General features: G+C 49.6%; 1 protein-coding gene across 1 annotated transcript; it reads right to left on the bottom strand.

Annotated features, from left to right (window-relative positions):
- Positions 1–14,772: 14,772 nt before the first annotated feature.
- On the bottom strand, positions 14,773–16,424 carry TMEM158 (transmembrane protein 158). Its single transcript, XM_084752226.1, has one exon. The coding sequence runs from the start codon at positions 16,271–16,273 to the stop codon at positions 15,416–15,418; it is 858 nt and encodes a 285-aa protein (XP_084608352.1). The 5' UTR covers positions 16,274–16,424; the 3' UTR covers positions 14,773–15,415.
- Positions 16,425–20,039: the final 3,615 nt, after the last annotated feature.

The raw sequence follows: 20,039 nt of genomic DNA, 5'->3' as shown, positions 1-20,039 counted from the left end.
GTTTTGTCACACAGCGGCTACCACTCGTTTTATGAGAACTCAGGGCTTCTTGAATGCTAAGCAAGCACTCTCTTGACTGAGCGATATACCCAGCCTCACCTCCACTTTATTAAACAAACAACACAAAACCCACATTTTCTTCCCAAGACAAGGTCTCACTATGTAGCTCTGGTTGTCCTGGAACTTACTATTTACACGAGACTCTGTCTAGACTCAAACTCAGAGATCCACCTGTCTCTGCTTCCAAGGGTTGGGGTTAAAAGTGTGTACCACTACACACGGCTCTCCCTCCCCCCAATTTTTCTGAGACATTGTTGGTTTTGCAGCTTCCTCTGTAGCCCAGGCTGGCCTTGAATTTCGTGCCTCAGACTCTTAAATTCTAGCATTACAGACACGTCCCACCATGCCCAGCTGTTTTGTTTGCTTTGTTTCTTCTCAACAGAGACGTAGGATGATGTCAGACTTGTGGTCCCTCTGTTACCATCTCCCGGGTGCTGGTGTTGCAGTCAGGAATCACCATGTTGCTGTAAAGCCCTTCTCTTAATTCTTAGCTCCTCAGAGATTCAGGGTATATCATGGATATGAGGCTGTTGGTTGAGTGATTCCAGTTGGAAGTTTCTGGTGCGTTGAGCAGGGTGAGGTCTGTAACGGCCACTCTGTAAGCACCTAGCATCTCACTGTCTGCACGGAACTGTGAGGAGGGTGGGGGAGATGTTTTTGTTGTTGTTGTCGTTTGGAAGAGGGGTCTGAGGGAGGGTGGAGGATGCAGTGGATCCTGTATTTAGGACATGATAGAGAAGAATTAAAAACTGAAGCTGTTCAAATGCAATTTTTTGACACCCTGAGCCCAGAACAGTTCAAGGCTAGAGAGCAGTGTGGAGCCCTGGCTGTGAGGCAGACTGGCCTCCTCGCCTCAGTGTCGGAACTGTGATGGTTTGTTAAGCCTTCCACGCTATGGCAAGCCGCCAGAGAACAACCTAAGAGCGAAGGGAGGTGAGTTACAGTCCAGAGTCAGTCCTGTGACCCTCACTCACCCTTGACCTCTGGCCCTTGGCAAGAGCCATCAGTCAGTCAGCACAGCCATCCTAGTCACCAGCAAGGGGAGGTGAATTGTATCCCAGCTCATGATAAGGAAAGGCTAAGTCTGTGGAAGAGCAAGGCAGAAGATGGCGCCCTGTTGGTGTTCACTGGGCCTCCCTGCTCCACTGCCCTCAGTTCTACTCCCCCAGCCAAGCCCCTCGATCCAGTGCCATCTGATCTGTCTGATTTGCAGACAGAAACCACCAGCATTTCTGGAGGGTGATCATTTCCTTAAAAGGCTTGGAACTAAGCTAACTATCTCTTGAGTGAAGAGAACACACACACACACACACACACACATCCATCAAAGATTGACGGAGAACAGCGGCTGATTAAACTCTGAGTCTTTGAGTACCAAACACTCGGTGAGATCCTTCATTACACTGGGTGGGCGGACAGGGAGGACCAGGCTGGGAGAGAAGCCGGAATATAACCAGAAGATAAATAGACAAAGAAAGGAATTTCCCAGCCTGCAGGCGCCTAAGGACACTCCCAAGTGGCCAAGCAGTGAGTCAGCAACAGTCATCAGCTGCTCAGTTTGGGGGAAATTGTGGGCAACAGGCACAGAATCGAAACACTGCTGTGGAGAAGGCTGTACAAGAGAGGAGCAAGGTGGTATGAGGGCTGGAGGCAGGGGCACAGGAGCCCAGCCTTTTCGGTGTGGCTGATAAAAAGAAGGAAGCTCTTTGGGGAACAGGGATGCTCTGGGCAGGAGAGACCTGCCTGTGTCTGCCGCCTTCCCAAACCAGGGCACGTCACCACCTTAGCTTTCTGTACTTTTTATATGGTACCAGACACACCTGGCATCTTTGTAGACACTGAGTAGCTAAAACTCAGATCCTAGAGGGAGTTCTGACCATCACTATACAGCTATGTGGCTTTGGGCAGACTTGCCTTCCGGAAGCTTTGCTTACTCCCTAGGACTCTGCACTGGGGCTGTCATCACACCTGGGACTGTGCACTGGGGCTGTCATCACACCTGGGACTGTGCACTGGGGCTGTCATCACACCTGGGACTGTGCACTGGGGCTGTCATCACACCTGGGACTGTGCACTGGGGCTGTCATCACACCTGGGACTGTGCACTGGGGCTGTCATCACACCCTGGGACTGTGCACTGGGGCTGTCATCACACCCTGGGACTGTGCACTGGGGCTGTCATCACACCTGGGACTGTGCACTGGGGCTGTCATCACACCTGGGACTGTGCACTGGGGCTGTCATCACACCTGGGACTGTGCACTGGGGCTGTCATCACACCCTGGGACTATGCACTGGGGCTGTCACTCCCTGGGACTACACTGGGCTGTCACACTCACCTGTGCTTTTGTTTGTTTGTTTGTTTTGTTTTTGTTTTATTTCAAGACAGGGTCTCTCTGTGTAGCCTTGGCTGTCCTAGACTCACTTTGCAGACCAGGCTGGCCTCGAACTCACAGCGATCTGCCTGCCTCTGCCTCCCGAGTGCTTATTCATTTGTGTCTTGATAAAGTCAGGAAAAGGCTGAACCCTGTGTCAGATGTCATCGTGCTTTATCACATCTTTATTTTTTTTTTCTGAACATGTATTTTTCTTTTCTTTTTGGAATCAATCTCAAGCTATATTTTTGCCAGGTGTGTAAAAAGAAGCTCCCTGAGGTGGTGTGGTGGTTCGTAACTATACTCTTCATTGGTAGAGGCAAGAGAATTAGACGTTCAGAGTCATCCTTGGCTACATAGCAAGTTTTAGGCCAGCCTGGACTACATGAGACCTTGTCTCAAAAACTATAAGCTCAAGCAACAAGGAGAGTAAAACATTTAATATGAAATTGTGTCTAAATTAATCATAGACCATACTGCCTAGTAATGGTCGCTGTGGAGGGTTTGGCCAGAACTGGGCCTTTCCCTCCATAGTTTCCCTCCATAGTTTCCCTCCATAGTTTGCCTCTGCTGTCTGAACCTTTTGGAAACAAGCCACTACTCCCAAATAGCAGAAATAAAGCACTAAGATGCTACTGTGTGTATATGTGGGGAGGGGCAGCTCACCTACCACCCTGGCTCTGTTTCTAGATCCAGCATCCTAGCAGATGGCCACCTGTCATCACAGGTGTAGAACGGGGTTTGGGGGGTGGATTGCTGTGAAGTCTAGGGCCATACAGCACAGAACAGCAGGCTAAGACAAGTGTCAAGTGTCCTGTACAAGCAATCCGCCCCTCACCTGGCCACCTAGCCCTCGCCTGTTAACCCAGCATCTACTCCACAAACAGGTCTGTGCCCACTCTGTGAAATCTGGTAGCCTCGGGGTGCGACTCCTGCCCAGAGCTCACCTGGGAGTGTTGGTTTATGTTACTGGGTTGGTGAAGTATTTCTGGGAACTCTCAGGGGAGCCAGGCAAAGATGCAGGCATTTTCCTGGAAAGTGGAGTGTGCCATGGGTTTCAGGGAAAGGCCTACTTTTCTATGCTTTTCCTGTACTGGTCTAGAGTTTGTTGACCAATACATTTATAGAAGCTGAGCTTTTCAGGAGCATCTGAGAGAGTCCTGGGGAGCCTGTCTCGGAAAGCCATGGTTGTCTGAACACCCTTGCAGGGTGAGACACCAAGGGTGTTTCATAGGTTCTCCAAGCATCTTCTGTCCCAAGAAAAACCCTCAATGAGAGGGGTTCTCTTAACTGAGCAAAGGCTGTGCAGAGACATTCTCAGCGAGGAGGAGTGGGTCTCTGTGTCCTCAGATGACATGGCAGCTCTGGGCACATATCTGCTCACCTTCTAGATGCAAGATGTGGTCGAGAGAAACCCTTTCTGCATTAACTGTCCAGCGAAGGGTGCGGAGGCCGGTTCCCCAGGAGTGCCCGCTGCAGCGCAGTGGGTCTTGTAGGCACACAGCTGAATCACATCCCACGCTGCTTTCCATAAATGTATCCACTCAGCAGGACAGGGTCAGGCACTAGGATTTTAAAACATGTTTGCTAATTTGACAGCTATAAAGCTATGTTTCTTATCCCTATTTACACCCATTTAATAAGACGGTGGGAGAGTGTTTCAGTGTTGCCTAACAGCATGTCTTTCTCAACAACTCATCTTTTTTCCTTCTTTGTGGCCTTTGTGCCGAGAAGCCAGGACAAAAAGCAGAAGCAAGCTTCCGTCAGGGAGGTATTGTCCATCAAAGGCGTTGCTTGTGTTGCTTTGAGTTTTGAAGTAAACTTAAAACCTTACAGCGAGGCAAGAGACTCAGGAGCCAGACTTCCCAGCTCTCTGGGAAGTATATTCTTAAAACCCCAAGGCTGAGGTTTTTGTATATCAAAAATCAAAGCTCAGAGAAACCGACTCACAGTGGTGACTCACCACAGAGGAGGAAATATGGAAGATATGACAGAGAGAAGTCGCTGCCCCACAGGAAGTGGATGTTCAGAGATTTGGAAACAGAGTGGGGGAGGGCGTGGGCAGATCAGGGGCACACGTAAACCATGGTGTTTTCCCACCTGTCCGTCAAAGTCAACATCCCAGGTGTAAGGGAGGAGAGAAACACCCAAGAAAAGTTTTTCAAAATCCAAGAAACACAGGCTAGTATCTCTCTTCCCTGGGGTCTTCAGATCTTTCAGTGATGTTTGGGTCACCACTGAGTCTGATGTGTCCAGTGCCGCAGAGCAAAAATAGTAGAGTTGAGACCCCCACCATTGGTTAGTGGTGTGTAGGGTTGTGTGAGCTGTGGAGTGTTTCCAGAAGTGTCTGTGTGGCCCTGGGGAACCCCACCACCTGCTGGGGGTGTTAGCTAGTAAGTTCACCAGGATATCACCACCACAGAAGGCAACGTGACCATATAACACAGCTGCAGGAGAGAGTTCAAGACCAGGGATCAGATGGCTTTCCCATCCCAGCCTTGAGAGCCTGAGGCCTCAGTGACAGCCAGGTAAGGCCAAGGCTGAACCTTCTACCTCACAGGCAGATCGACACTGTTACCTTTGGCCAAGAAACCATCACCAACCAGAAGAGTCTAACCTATTACCACGGCAAGGTCAACCTTTTGTTGGCTGCTGTGGAAATGGGACTCGTGAGCCACTTGAGCCTATCCGCAGCCGAGCTGATGCATCTGAGAAAGTGCATCACACCACACTTACAAAGTAACATAGTTTAATTTTAGGAAACTTGGGGTGGAGGAAATACCATAAAGAAAGACGTAAAAAATGATCATGTGTGCTATCATGCCATCCATAAACAAATAACGCTGTTAACATTCTTGTTAAAATGGCATAGTGGCGCACGCCTTTAGTCCCAGCACTCGGGAGGCAGAGGCCGGCAGATCTCTGTGAATTTGAGGCCCGCGTGATCTACATAGTGAATTCATAGGATATCCAGGGCTACATAAGTAGGCCCTGCCATGAAAAAACTTAAAATAAAACTAAAACAAGCAAAAAAATTTTTCATTTATTTCCTTCTAGTCTTCTTACTATCTCTGCTCCCTTCCTACCTCTCTCTGTTGTTATAATTTACATTATAGATCTTGTTTGATGACAAGATTATTTAGTATTTAAAGCACTTTGTGGAGAGGATTAGCCACCCACCACTTTGTGTTTTCGTAAGCAACAATTGTAGATATTAATCATAGCCAGTAAATAGAAAATATAAGAAGTTGGCAGATCTCCTTAGCTTGTTTACACACTGAGTCGATGTGATCACTCAGCTCTCTCTAAATATCCCTAAGTAAATGCTCCTGATAATGTTGTTTTCATGACAGTGGTTTCTAAACTAAGCAACACTGACACAGTGCAGCTCCACATCTCCACACTCTTGTCCTTAGCCTGGACTCCATTTCTCTCCTAGGCATGACTTCTGAGCCAGAGGACTGTGTGTTGGTTGTGGCTGTGGAGGGAAGCGATGGGCCAGGAACACTCTGGGGGAGTGGTCCACTATTCCATTATGATAGTAATGGAATAAAAGTACAAATCAACAGTAGGAAAAACTACATGAGCGCATGGTGGGTGAGTGCGCTGAAGACGTCAGCGAGGGGATTTCCAAATGCCTAAACTTGAAAAAAGATGAAGACAACCTATTGGAACCTTTGGGAAACACAAAAGGCGGTTCTCAGAGGGGGAAGCTCACAGCCATGGGCACACATTAAAGAATCACCAGTTACCCAAATAAATAGCTCAGCGATGCATCTCATGGAAAGAAATAATAAAGACAAAAGCAGGAATAAGTAACAAAAGCAAAGGCCAATCGGCAAAGCGCTGGTTCTTTGAAGAGATTGATGAGCTTGGAAAACTCTGAGCGAAACTAACCAAAACCAAAACAAAACAAAATACTAATAAATAGAATCAGAGATGAAAGGGGGACATTAAAACAGATTCTACTGAAATATAGAGTATCATTAGGGAATACTTTGAAAACCTATATTTAAGAACATTGGGCCGGGCGTGGTGGGGCATGCCTTTAAACCCAGCACTCGGGAGGCAGAGGCAGGTGGATCGCTGTGAGTTTGAGGCCAGCCTGGTCTACAGAGTGAGTCCAGGACAGCCAAGGCTGCACAGAGAAACCTTGGCTTGAAAAACCAACCAACCAACCAACTAAACAAACAAAACATTGGAAAATCTGAATGAAATGGATAAATTCCTAGGCATGTACAACCACAATTAAATCAAGAGAATATAAGCAACTTAAACAGATTTATAACCAATAATATTTGACACAGCAATAGAGTCTCTCATCAATGAAAAGTTCAGGACTAGACAGGCTAACTATCGAATTCTACAAACCATAATGTTTGCTTGTCTGTTTAGTGTGTGTGTGTCTCTCATGTACCACAGTCCCTGTATAGACCACAGGGTTATTTGTAGGAGTTGGTTCTCTCTTTCTACCATGAGGGCTCTGAACTCATGTCATCCAGTTTGATGGCAGGTACCTTCATCTACTGAGCTGCTTGTTGGCCTCCAAATCTTTAAAGAGGTACTAACGTGCATATGCCTCAATTGGTTCTTAAAAATAGAAAGAGAGAGCCGGGCATGGTGGCGCACGCCTTTAATCCCAGCACTCGGGAGGCAGAGGCAGTCGGATCGCTGTGAGTTCAAGGCCAGCCTGGTCTACAGAGTAAGCCCAGGACAGTCAAGGTCTACACAGAGAAACCCTGTCTCAAAAGACCAAAAAAAAAAAAAAAAAAAAAAAAAAAAAAAAAAGAAGAAGAAAGAGAAAGAATATCATAAAAGTAATTTTAAAAGCTAGTGTCACCTTCACATCAAAATTGAGACACAACTAAAGGGAAACAGACAGGCCAGTTTCCCTGATGAGCACAAGCACAAACATTCTTTTATTTTTTTTAAATGTACTACATTATTTATTGTATATGTGTGTGTGGCCAAAGCATGCGGGAAGCTGTTCTCTCCTTTCACCATCCGAGAGCCCCAGGGACTGAACGCAGGTCGTCAGCCTTAGTGGCAAGCGCCTTTACTCACTAAGCCATCTTGTTGGCCCCAAACCATACAGCTGTGACAAGAAACATTTTTTATGTGTGTTTTTGTTATCCTGCTTAGAACTGGGGATCAAACCCAGGCCCTTGTGTCTGCTTGGCGAGCCCTCTAGCACTGAGCTACTTTCCTCAGCCTGAAGTCAAGCATTTTCAATAAAATACTTGTAAGCTGATTTCAGCCACTCATGAAAAAAGATTTTACATGATAATTTAGGTGGTTTCATTCCAGGGATATAAAGATTGGCCAATGTATGCAAATCAGTAATTCAGCATGTATAGACTTAGAGACAAAGGTCTCGTGGTCATCCCAGTAGATCTAGAAAAAGCTGCTGACAAAATTCAACACTTGTGCATGCTCTGAAGAGACAAGTAACAGAAGGGAGGCCCCTCAGCCCAGTAAAGGCTCTGCATGACAAGCCTGGACCAACCCTAGACTAACTGGGGGAGACTCAAAGCAACTCCTCTAAAGTTAGGAACAAGGAAGGGTGTCCACTCTTGTTCTACACAGAACTTTGTATCTTAGCTATAGCAATAGGCATGGTAGAAAAATAAAAGAAGTGAGCACTAAAGTCAAACAAATCCTGCTCGCAGATTTTAAACTTTCAAACCTTAGTCAACCAGAACACTTAAATCTTACAAAAACTTTCAGCAATGTGGCAGGATACAAAACAACGTGAAAAGATCAGGAGTTTTCAATAAACCAGTGACAAATGTCTTGAGAAAGACACAGGGAGAATAACCTGATTCATTGTAGCCTTCAAAGATACCGAGGTTTAAATCTGAGCAAGGGAGCCCTGGGACACTGGGGAAGGGGTTGTCTAAGAACTCACCCTCCTCTGGTGGTGGTGGTGGTGGTGGTGGTGGTGGTGGTGGTGGTGTGTGTGTGTGTGTGTGTGTGTGTGTGTGTGTGTGTGTGTGTGTGCACGAGTGCGCACACGCCTTGGCTGGGGTTGAGGTGATCCCTGAGCCCCAGGGGCTGGCTGACATGTCCTTTGCATGGACTGTATCTGCCATGCCTCCCTGTCTTGTCTCTCAGCCCACTTACCATGGATTACCTGCCCGCAGAGCTCAAGTCAGCCTCTTGTACCAAGGACACATACACACACACACACACACACACACACACACACACACACACACAGACACATACACACACAGACACACACACAGACACACAGAATGAGAATTGACTGACTCTGTGGGTGTTCTCAGGAACTGATAATTGACTTTTATAGATTAAGAGAAAAATAAAAAGAGGGGGTCTAGAGAGACAGATCAGTTGGTAAAAAGTCTGAGGATCAAAATCCCATCCCCAGCACTCACATTAGAAAACAAGAACAAGAGGGCTGGAGAGGTGGCTCAGTGGTTAGGGCACTGACTGCTCCTCCAGAGGTCCTGAGTTCAATTCCCGGCAACCACATGGTGGCTCACAACCATCTATAATGTGATCTGATCATACTGTACACATAATAAATAAATCTTTTAATGAAAACAAGAACAACAGCACTTGGGAGGCAGAGGCAGGCGGATCACTGTGAGTTCGAGGCCAGCCTGGTCTACAAAGTGAGTCCAGGACAGCCAAGGCTACACAGAGAAACCCTGTCTCAGAAAACCAAAAAAAAGAAGAAGAAGAAGAAGAAGAAGAAGAAGAAGAAGAAGGAGAAGAAGAAGAAGAAACAAAGAAAGAAAGAAAGAAAGGAAAAAGAAAACAAGAACAAGAGGGCTGGAGAGGTGGCTCAGAGCTTAAGAGCACTGACTGCTCTTCCAAAGGTCCTGAGTTCAATTCTCAGCAACCACATGGTGGTTCACAACCATCTATAATGAAATCTGGTGCCCTCTTCTGGCCTGCAGGCAGAATGCTATATATATAATAAGTAAATAAATCTTTTTTAAAATAAAAAATATCTTTAAAAAAAAGAAAGAAAGAAAACAAGAACAAGAATGGTCCAGTGCTTATAATCCCAGCCCTGGGGGGCCAGAGCCAGGAGAATTCCTGATGGTCAGTGGCTGCCGCTCTGACAGCGAGCCCTGGTCCCAGTGACAGACACTGTCTCAAAGAATGAGATGATCAGCTCCTGAGGAACAACATCCAAGAGTGGCTTCTGGCCTCCACTTGGACAGGCGCACTCACGCACCACACACCACAAACACAAAGTAAAGCCAGAATCCAAGGTGAGCCTAGAGTCTTCACTGGCTCTTGAAAGCAAGGTGGTTATGCATTCTTGAGGCAGACTCATGCTGGGCCCCAACAGTCTTCTGCTGGGAAGTGACCAGAGGATGCTGCCCAGAGAACCCTCCTTGCAGGCCTTGCATCTAGCACAATTGGGGCCAGCCCAGAGACTTGCACAGTGAAGGACTGAACGTAGCTGCGATGTGTTCAGCTTGCTGCCCCGGGTGCCAGATGCGCTTTGGAGCAACAGCTATGAAAATGCAGGTGAGCACAGTGTTGACAGCACAGCCTACTGGTGCTCCTGTCTCCCACCCAAACTGGAGAACTGCACAAGGCGTGAGTCGCACGCTTTAGCGATTCCAAGCAGTTGCCCTGAACCTAGAGAGCAATTTGCTCCCTGCCAGATCTGGAGTGAGAGAAGCCGGAACCTCCTGGAAAGGGCGCCACCTGGTGGTAGAACCCTGTGGTTCTCCTCGCACCGCCCCACCCCCCACCCCCACCCCCTTAGCTGGCATGGAAGTTAGTGGCCTCTAGCTCAGAGGTTCCCAGAAGGCCACTGACTTGAGCAGGACACTTCTTTTCTTTTCCGAGGCTGTGAAGACAAATGTCAGAGTCCCAACCCTGCTCTCTAGGGCTTTCCTAGTTTTAAACAAGTCGATTAAAGGGCTCCAAACTTGTATTTCTACCTTCTTGTATGAGGAATAAACAAGTTTCTGCACGGCATGAGTTTGGGGTCCCGAAGAGAAGGTTCTTGTAAATTTCAGATGGAAAAACCAATCCCTGGGGAAAACTCTCAGGAAGATGGATGGGACATGGGAGCGGGGGAGGGTAACTTAGCCAGGCTGTTGTCCCAGAGGCCTGTGCTCAGTCCCTCTCACAGCCACTTTATGGTCAGGCTGGAGAGCGTGGGTGTCCGTCAAGCTCAGCATGGTCACTGGGAAACAACACTCCATGCTCTAGAAGACCAGCGCATGCTCTAACATGGAACCATCTCTCTGCCCCTGTACTTAGCTTTTTAAAAATTACACAGTTTGGTGACATTAACTACTTTAGCAATGCTGGGAGACCATTGGCACTGTGTTTCTAGAGCCTTCCCAGCCCCCAGGCAGAAGCTCCACACGTGTTGGCAATGGGTCATCTTACAGGACGGCCGTGGACTTCAGCTGGAGTCCGTGTCCCTGCAAGGGTATGGAGAAGAAGTGGCCCTCCTTTTGTGGAGGTCAGAGGAGTGTTTGTCCTTGGCACGTCGGTGGCAAAGCAGGTGAAGAGCAGGTGTCTCGTGTCATTGTCAGTCTGCTGGTGGCTTTGGCAACCCCCTCCTTTGTGTGGCAAGGGTTGGAGATCCAGGGCTTCACTGGGGACAGGTGGTACAACAGGGTCAGCTGAGTCTCAGCGCGGGACCCCAGAGCAAGCCCATGACCACCTGGAGCTGGCGGCTGGATGGGGAGGTGACGCTTCAACACCTTTGAGCTTCTGATCTTCCCACCCAATCCTGATGGGAACAGTGTACACGAGCCACGCGAGGCTACAGTGTGCACTGTGAACAACACCCTGTCCATCTAGATGCCTGTCATTGAGGCTATGCTGACAGCCCCCTGGTACCCTCTTCTCTGGAGAACAGGACCTTACGGTGGTGAAGGTTTGGCTACTGAGAATACAAAAGGCCGCCTGTCTTGGCTCACAGCAGGATAGTGTGACACCACCTAGGCTGGATGGAAGCCACAGCAGCTGAGAGACAGCGCTGACACACTCCACCCTGCTGCTTGCCCCGACTTCCTCCACTCCCCTCCGACAGCCCCGCTCTGTATACAGCTCACAGGACACTGTCCTCCGGGTTCTGAGATTAGGGACTAAAGCTAAGTAAGTGACACTTGGGATTGTCCTTGGCGATCCCGAAGTCTGGTCTGAACTCACTCCCATTGTAGGGGAGCCTCTGGGAGCCCCACCCACAGCACACCCACCCCAACATGTGGGCCCTCAGGACCACAGCTTTAAGGCAGCCAGCCGGAGCAGAGCACGGCTTCGGATGCATCATCCCTTCTGCATACTGTATCTCAGAATTCACCTCCATGCCCACATTAGATAGTCTCAGACAATGCAAGCGTCTCCGAGCTTATTACTTGGGGAGGACGAATCACACCTCTTATTCTCTGGAGCTGTGTGCTGCTCCTTATCAGCCTCATCTGAAACCTCACAAGTGAAAGCAAGAAGCTTCTGGCAGGAGTGGGGGGAGTCACTTGGGTTTGGTGACTGGAGATGAAGGACCGTTCATTCCGCCCCCCCCCCACCACCACTTCCCCTGAGTCTTTGGCTATCCAAAGGTTTCAGCATCTGGTGAGGCTGCTGTCTGACCCATATGCGAGGTATAAAACACTTAAAACTCTGTCTGGTGGCGTGATTCCGTGCTCTGGTGGACAGCTCTAGGTTAGCCTGGGCTACAGAGTGAATTCCAGGCCAGCCTGGACTACTTAAGAGACTGTTATGTGTTGAATGTGAAATGCCTGTACCAACTCACCTACTTAGGGTTGTGTTTGAATGCTTAGTCCCCAGCCTGTGGCGCTGTTTGGAGGAAGTTATGGAGCCGTTAGGGAGTGTGGGGCCAGACTGATGGAGGCAGCTATCTCCGACATACCTGGGAGTGATGGTGCAATATTCCCAGTACTGGGATATGTCTCTGTCACTGGCACTCTCTCTCTCTCTCTCTCTCTCTGCAGTCTCACTAGCAGTTCTTTCCTTTCCCCCATTTTAGATTTATTTATATTTGATAGTGAGTTAATTGCCTGCATGAATGTCAGCACATAATGGGCGCGCCTGGTACCTGTGGTCAAAACCCCTGGGACTGGAGTTATGGGTGGTTGTGAGCTCTCACGTGAGTGCTGGGATTGCACCTGGGTCCTCTGTAAGAGTAGTCAGTGCTCTTCACTTCTGAGCCACTTCTCCAGCCTCAGATGCTAGTATTGTAAAGGTGTGTGTGTGTGTGTGACATTTGTGGGAGAGCTTGAGGAGGTGAGAAGGGTGTATCAGACCTGTGAGCCACTCAGCATGGCTGCTGGAAACTCAGATTATCCCAGAAAGTAGCAAGTGCTTTTAATCACTGAGCCATCCATCTCTCCAGCCCAAGATAGTGATAGTTTAAACCTATCGTTAAATGTAATCATTGGGTATAATAAAGTCACTTGTGTGTGTGTGTGTAAATCAAGTATACACAGTTTAGAGTTCCATTAGGTGCCAGATGTCTTATTTAATGTACCCTGGCTCCTTTAGGTTTGTAGCTGTACAAATTAGCCAGTGGCTGGGGTAGGCCACAGAGGAGCAGACTTGAATGACTAGCTTTGGTTTCTCCTAGGAGAGGAAGTTCCTAGCAATGAAAATTACACCAAGGAGGCAGAAGTCTTGGGTGTCTGTCTTATGTAACTGTGTGATAGTGGGAAAGACGCTGAAGCTCTCTGAATTTTAGTTTCCATCTTGGAAAAAAGTGTGTGTGTGTACTCTACCAAAATTATCCTATGTGCCCCATGGAATTGCTATGATACTAAAACTGACCAAGATTCGTAACTCTTGCTTTTTTTCCCTGCTAGTTACCAGATCCTGCAAAGGAGTGGCGATCTCAGGATACTTGGTTTTGTGGCATTTAGATTCCTAGACCACTGAGCATCTTCAGTGTCCAGACCAGGAAACAAAGGAAGATCCTCTCCGACCCTCAGGCCTGGCTTCTGCCAGAGGAGAGGGGCAGCTAAGCCATGGGGCTATGACCGTCCTCTCAGAGAAGAAAGCATCTTACTTGATAAGAGACCTCAAGATATTGATGCTCCCTTCTTCAAACATCACAAACTTGGAGTGTGCTTGGATCCCTTAGGGAGCCTCACCTCTGTGGCGGCTTAAGTGTGCCCATCACCAGCTGACACTGATGCTGCTGGCCCAAGGAGCACATTTTGAGAACTACTATAGCTCCAGAGCAAGTTTAATGTTTCAAAAGCAGGTAAGAGATGGAACAAGGAGAGCATCTTTACTTTTTGACTGGGTCGCATTATGTAATCCAGGCTAGCCTTCCACTGTACCAGCTCCCAAGTGCTGGGAACCCCTTAAACTTACTCCCCCCCCCCTCACAAGACAGAGGTTCTCTGTGTGTAGCCCTGGCTGTCCTGGACTCACTTTGTAGACCAGGCTGGCCTCAAACTCACAGTGATCTGCCTGCCTCTGCCTCCCTAGTGCTGGGATCACAAGCCTGTACCACCATGCCCGGCTTAAACTTACTTTTATATTAAGCTGCTTAAGGACTTTCACTCTGCAGAAAACTCAAAGAATCTAAAACTACCACAGAAAGGAGTGCAGCAACCCGTTGTGATTAACAGCTATTTGTTACCTTTTAGCAAGAACCTTGCTAATGCTAAATAAACATTTCAGAATTTGATACTTGCATCTGAAACATGCTATCTGCTTAAGTTACCAAACAAAAATACAATCTACAGGTCTTACAGCCAGCCGTTTCCAGGGCTGGGGAGATAGCCCAGTAAGGTGCCTGGCACTCAAGCATGAACACCGAGTTCAGATCCCCAGCTCCGTGTGAAAAGCTAGACTTTAGTGCTGTGTATCTGTAATCTCAGTCCTGGGGAGATGGGGCTAGGAGGCCCCAGGGGGTTGCTGGCCAGCCAGTCTAGCTGCATCTGGCAGCTTTGTGTTCAGTGAGAGACCAATATAAAAAAATAAGGCGGAGAACTAACAGGGAAAGACACCTGACATTGACTCGCCCACATGAGCGCCCGCAGAAGTGAGTGGGCACACACACACACACCCACTGAGGCGGTGCTGTGAAAGACACTTGGCTCACAGAACTATTGATTTTCCAGGAGCACCAAGTAAAAACAAACTCTGCCAGTCGCTGTGAGCCTCTGGGACCTAGGAAGGGTGTGTGCGTTTTTTGGGGGCCTGAAGAACCGACAGGCAATCCCCATTGGAGCCATTCTGAAAGTGACTTCACCTGTCCCAGCCAGGAAGACAGATGGCGCCTCTCTTTTCAGGAATTTCCTCGTCTTTCATTTGCATCTTGGATCCTTTTTCAGAAAACAAATAAAGGAAGCATACACATTCCTGGAGGAAAATGTCTGTATTAAAAGCCAGAAAAAACACATTAATACAAGAAGAAACGCCCACCAGGCCGCGTCACTGAATAAATAGATCGACTTGAAAAAGATTCATAAAGTTCTTTTAAGCAGTAACAATAAATCCATGTCAAATCTTTCCCTTGCCCCCACCCTATTTTTTTAAATAAATAAATTAAAAAAAAAAACAAGAAGCTTCAAGTACAACTATACAAAGAGCTCCTGTTACTACAGCGTTAGCAGTTGAATCTTTTTGTTTTATATTTTTTTTACTAAAACTTCCATTTAAAACAGTTATTAAATATATAAAACAAATACACAGGATCTGGTCACTTTCTGCCATGAATAAAGGGCATGTGGGCGTAGGGAGGGGGTGCCGCAGGGGAAGAGCCCGTTTCCCTTGTGTCTTGGAGCCACGCGTGGATCCCACCCTTCAGTTCGAGAGCTTGCCCCAGCTTTCCGGAACCAGAAGCGCAGCACAAACCTCGCTTTCCCACCTCGTTTGGGCCTCTCCGCGGTCCTCTCCCGGGAAAAGGACGGACACTAAGGACAGCAGCACGAAGCGCACCTGCCGCGTCTCCCGCGACAAGGCGCGTGCGGGCGCGGACGCGGGGCAGCGGGGGGCGGGGGAGGTTACTTGGGAGCCACCCCCGAGGTGACGGCCGCGGCGGCGGCAGCTGCAGCAGCGGCGGCGGCGGCGGCCGCGGTGGTCCCTGCGGGTACCGCTGCGGGAGCGGCCGCGGGGGCGCCGGCGGTGGTCCGGCGCTGCTCCATGCCGTTGGGCAGGAAGCCGGCGATGATGGGCACCGGCCAGATGAGGGCGGCCACGCTCCACACCACGATGACCAGGGTCATGAAGCAGGCCACCAGCGTGGACTCGATGGGCTTGCGGTTCAGCCGCCAGCCCGGCTCACCCTGCAGCTCCTCTAGGCTGAAGTCCAGGCAGCAGAAATGACGAGGCTCGCCCTGCAGCCACAGCGGCCCGGGCTCGGCCGCGGGGTAGGCAGGCAGTGCGGTGGGAGCCCCGGCGGGGGCCCGCAGGCGGCCGCGCACCCAGCCGCAGCCCACGCACAGGCGCAGGTCCTGCTGCGCGCCGCCGGCCGCCAGCCCCAGATGCTCGATGAGCAGGGGCGGCCCGACGCGGTGGAAGGCGGCGGCGAAGAAGGCGCGGCCGTGCGCGTTGGTAGAGAAGAGCAGCAGGTCGCATTGCAAGCCCCGCGGGCGGCCCCAGCGCACGAGCAGCGAGCTCAGCATCTGCCGCTGCACGCTGATGTTGCAGGGCGCCGCGGGAGCCTCCTCTGGGCCCGCGCGCTCCGGGGGCGCCGATGTCGCCGAGGCCAGCAGACGCGGGGCAGCGGGTTCGCCGGGGAAGGACGCGTTGGCCGAGGCGTTTGGGGCCGTCCCGGGAAGGCTGGGCGCACCCGTGGCCCCGCCGTGCGCCGGCGTCAGCGGGCAGGCGGCGGCCAGCAGCGCGGCGAGCAGGGGCAGCATGGCCTGTGGCGGGCGCCTACGCGCGCGGGGCGGGCGGCGGCTGCATGGCGCGCGGGCGACCGTCCGGCGAGGGAACGGCGGGGCCGGGAAGGCCGAGGCGGGTCGCTGCCAGCGAGTTGGGACGACCCTGGCTCACGGGCCGCGGGGGCCCCGGCAGACTCGGCTCGTCGAGGTTCCACCGCCCCCGAGCTGGGGCCTTTGGACGGCCGGGAGGCTCTGCGGGCCCGCGGCGAAACGGGAGAGGATTCCCCTGCTCGGCTCCGCCTTCCGCGCGCCCCGCCCCCGGCTCACCGGGTGTGGGGACTTGGGGAGGGCGGGGCTCCACGCGCAGGGGCGGGAACTGGAGACCTGCGGAACGAAGCGGTGCGTGGGGGCGGAGCGAGGGGGAGCCCCGGGGGGCGGGAAGCCCAAGACAATCCCTTTGTCACGCCCGAGGAGAACCTTCGAAGTCTCCCCTTCGGGCTCATCAGTACCCACTTGCTACAGAGGAGAATCCGAGGGGAGACTGTCTCTAGGCCACTTCAGGAGCCAGAGACAGAACTCTGCGCCACCGGCTCCTTGTCCCTTTCTGCTGACTTCAGAAAGACTCAGATCTGGAGTCTGGCTGGTTTTAACGTCTCCAGAACGATAGCTAGATTTGGTATTCTTACAGGAAGAGAACCCCTAAAATAATTCCAAGAACTCTGAAGAGCTTTGGTATTTGGTTAGGGCTGTGGGGCTGTGAATTCCCCAGGTCGGACGCTTGAGGGTCCTCGCTGAGAGTCCTACACCTGGGTGACCCTCTTGCTGGGGACCTGCAGTCTAGTGAGCACACAGATACCAAGAGTTGTGTGCTAGAGTCCGTGAATGTCAGAGTCTTCTGGGATGTATATTGTGTGGGAGAGAGCTGTCAAGAGTAATCTATCAAGATACAATTTATATTAAAGAGCCCACCCGAGGGCTGGGTTTAATGGTGCCAGTGGTGGGAAACGCAGTAGGAGGGTCCAGAGCCCTAGGTCCTTGGAGAGGCCAGCCTGGGCTACACAAGAACCTGTCTCAAGCAAAATCCCAGTACTAATGTGGTGAGGAGAATTGTGGGTTGGAGGTCAGCCTAGGCTCCATCTCTAAAGAGCACACAAAAGCTCTTGGGAGGAAGATGTAGCTTATTTGGGGAAGGGCTTGCCCCGTGCCCTAGCAGGCCTTGGGTTCAATCCCCCGCGCTGCCTAAACAAAACCTCACTTGCCTTGTTTTCTGGCCTCACACTTGGAAACTAATGTCAGCTGATCCCCAAATGGTATGAAACCATTGTGCTCTGTGAATCTAAGAGTGACCCTTCCCTCTGAACCAGCTCAGCTTTCCCCAGGGTCTGCAAAGGACAGTGTGACAGTCATTGCTGGGTGCAGGGTGCTGAATACATTTCTCTGAATTGCTCTCTCTCTATTTTTTTTATTTCATGTGTATTGGTGTTTTTGCTTGATATATGTCTATGTGATAGATGCTACAGATGTGTGTCTGTGTGATAGATGCTGCACATATGTCTGTGTGATAGATGCTGCACATATGTCTATGTGATAGATGCTGCACATATGTGTCTGTGTGATGATGATGCACATATGTGTCTGTGTGATAGATGCTGCACATATGTGTCTATGTGATAGATGCTGCAGATATGTGTCTGTGTGATAGATGCTGCACATGTGTCTATGTGATAGATGCTGCACATATGTGTCTGTGTGATAGATGCTGCACATATGTCTGTGTGATAGATGCTATACATATCTGTCTGTGTGATAGATGCTGCACATATGTCTGTGTGATAGATGCTGTACATATGTGTCTGTGTGATAGATGCTGCACATATGTCTGTGTGATAGATGCTGCACATATGTGTCTGTGTGATAGATGCTGCACATATGTGTCTGTGTGATAGATGCTGCACATATGTGTCTGTGTGATAGATGCTGCACATATTTGTCTGTGTGATAGATGCTGCACATATGTCTGTGTGATAGATGCTGTACATATGTGTCTGTGTGATAGATGCTGCACATATGTGTCTGTGTGATAGATGCTGCACATATGTGTCTGTGTGATAGATGCTGCACATATGTCTGTGTGATAGATGCTGCACATATGTGTCTATGTGATAGATGCTGCAGATATGTGTCTGTGTGATAGATGCTGCACATATGTGTCTGTGTGATAGATGCTGCACATATGTGTCTGTGTGATAGATGCTGCACATATGTCTGTGTGATAGATGCTATACATATCTGTCTGTGTGATAGATGCTGCACATATGTGTCTATGTGATAGATGCTGCACATATGCGTCTGTGTGATAGATGCTGCAGATATGTGTCTGATAGATGCTGCACATATGTGTCTGTGTGATAGATGCTGCACATATGTGTCTGTGTGATAGATGCTGTACATATGTGTCTGTGTGATAGATGCTGCACATATGTGTCTGTGTGATAGATGCTGTACATATGTGTCTGTGTGATAGATGCTGCACATATGTCTGTGTGAGGGTGTTGTATCCCCTGGAGCAGGAGTTACAGTCTTAAGCTGCCATGTGATTGCTGGGAATTGAACCCAGGTCCTCTGGAAGAGCTGCCAGAGCTCTTAACTTCTGAGCCATGTCTCCAGCCCCTTTTTTCTTCCTTTTCTTTTCTTTCTTCTTTTGAGGCAGAGTCTCACTATGTAGCTGTCCTATGTAGACCAGGTTGGCTTCAAACTCACAAAGGTCCACTTGTCTCTGCTTCCCTGACTGCTGGGATTACAGCCGTGTACCATAGAGCTTCTAAATTATTTTCTAACAAACAATAAGATTGGAATGAGGGAGGGAGGAAGGAGAGAGAGAGAGAGAGAGAGAGAGAGAGAGAGAGAGAGAGAGAGAGAGAGAGAGAGAGAGCACGCACCTCATAATAGAGGTCTCCAAAATACCAAGTCATTCTCTGTTGGCCTTGGTTCCCCGTCTGGCAGTGGAGTGGTTGGCACCCACCATGCAAGGGACTGTGGTAATGAGTTTTTGCAACCCAGCATCTGCCCCGCTTTCTCAATACTGTCCAGTCGGCGATCTAGTGTCTTTCAGTCCAGCCCAATGTGACGGAGTACCTTCAATCTCTGTAGAAAAGGTTGGCTTTCCTGAAGGACAGGGCATGCCCCCATTTTTTTCATTTTTTTCTTCTTCTTCACACTTTTGTGTTACCAGATGAGGCAATGCACCGTTTCATGTTCTTATTAAAACTGACTTATTATTTTAGTCTTCATCTCAGGAACAAATTAATCTGCCTGGTGTTTAAACACGAGCCATGTGGCTAATGAGTGTCTCAACTCAGGGATACCTGGTGATCTCTAGGGCAGAAAGAGTCCTTGTAGTGAAGGAATGAGTCTTGAGCCAGGCCTCCATGACAGAAGGTGACATTTTCTGGGACTGGAGGCAGGAGCATGCTGAGCTCCGTAGAGCTCACATGCTGTATCTGTACGACATGGAGGGACATCTTGGAAGGGAAAAAAAGACAGATCTGTTTACAGTTGTGTATGATGGCGTACAACCATGACAGCACTCGGAAACTTGAGGTAAGATCAGGGGTTCAAAGCCAGCTTGAAATAGTTCAGGTCTAGCTTGGGCTATCTGAGACCCTGTCTCAAGAACCAGCCAGCCAGTCAACCACAAGCAAAGAAACAAGCAACTCTTGTTTGTCACTGTCAAGTTGTTGGCATCATGACCCCTCATCTTTTCACCTAGACCACATCCCCAACCCAGCCAGAAGTGTGATTC

This window comes from Acomys minous (assembly GCF_964271855.1).
Source record: "Acomys minous genome assembly, chromosome: 13".
NCBI lineage: Eukaryota > Metazoa > Chordata > Mammalia > Rodentia > Muridae > Acomys > Acomys minous.
This window is presented reverse-complemented; position numbering and strand designations above follow the sequence as displayed.

Coding starts and splice junctions, on each gene's coding strand:
- TMEM158 (XM_084752226.1), bottom strand. CDS start 16,273: ATGCTGCCCCTGCTCGCCGCGCTGCTGGCCGCCGCCTGCCCGCTGACG.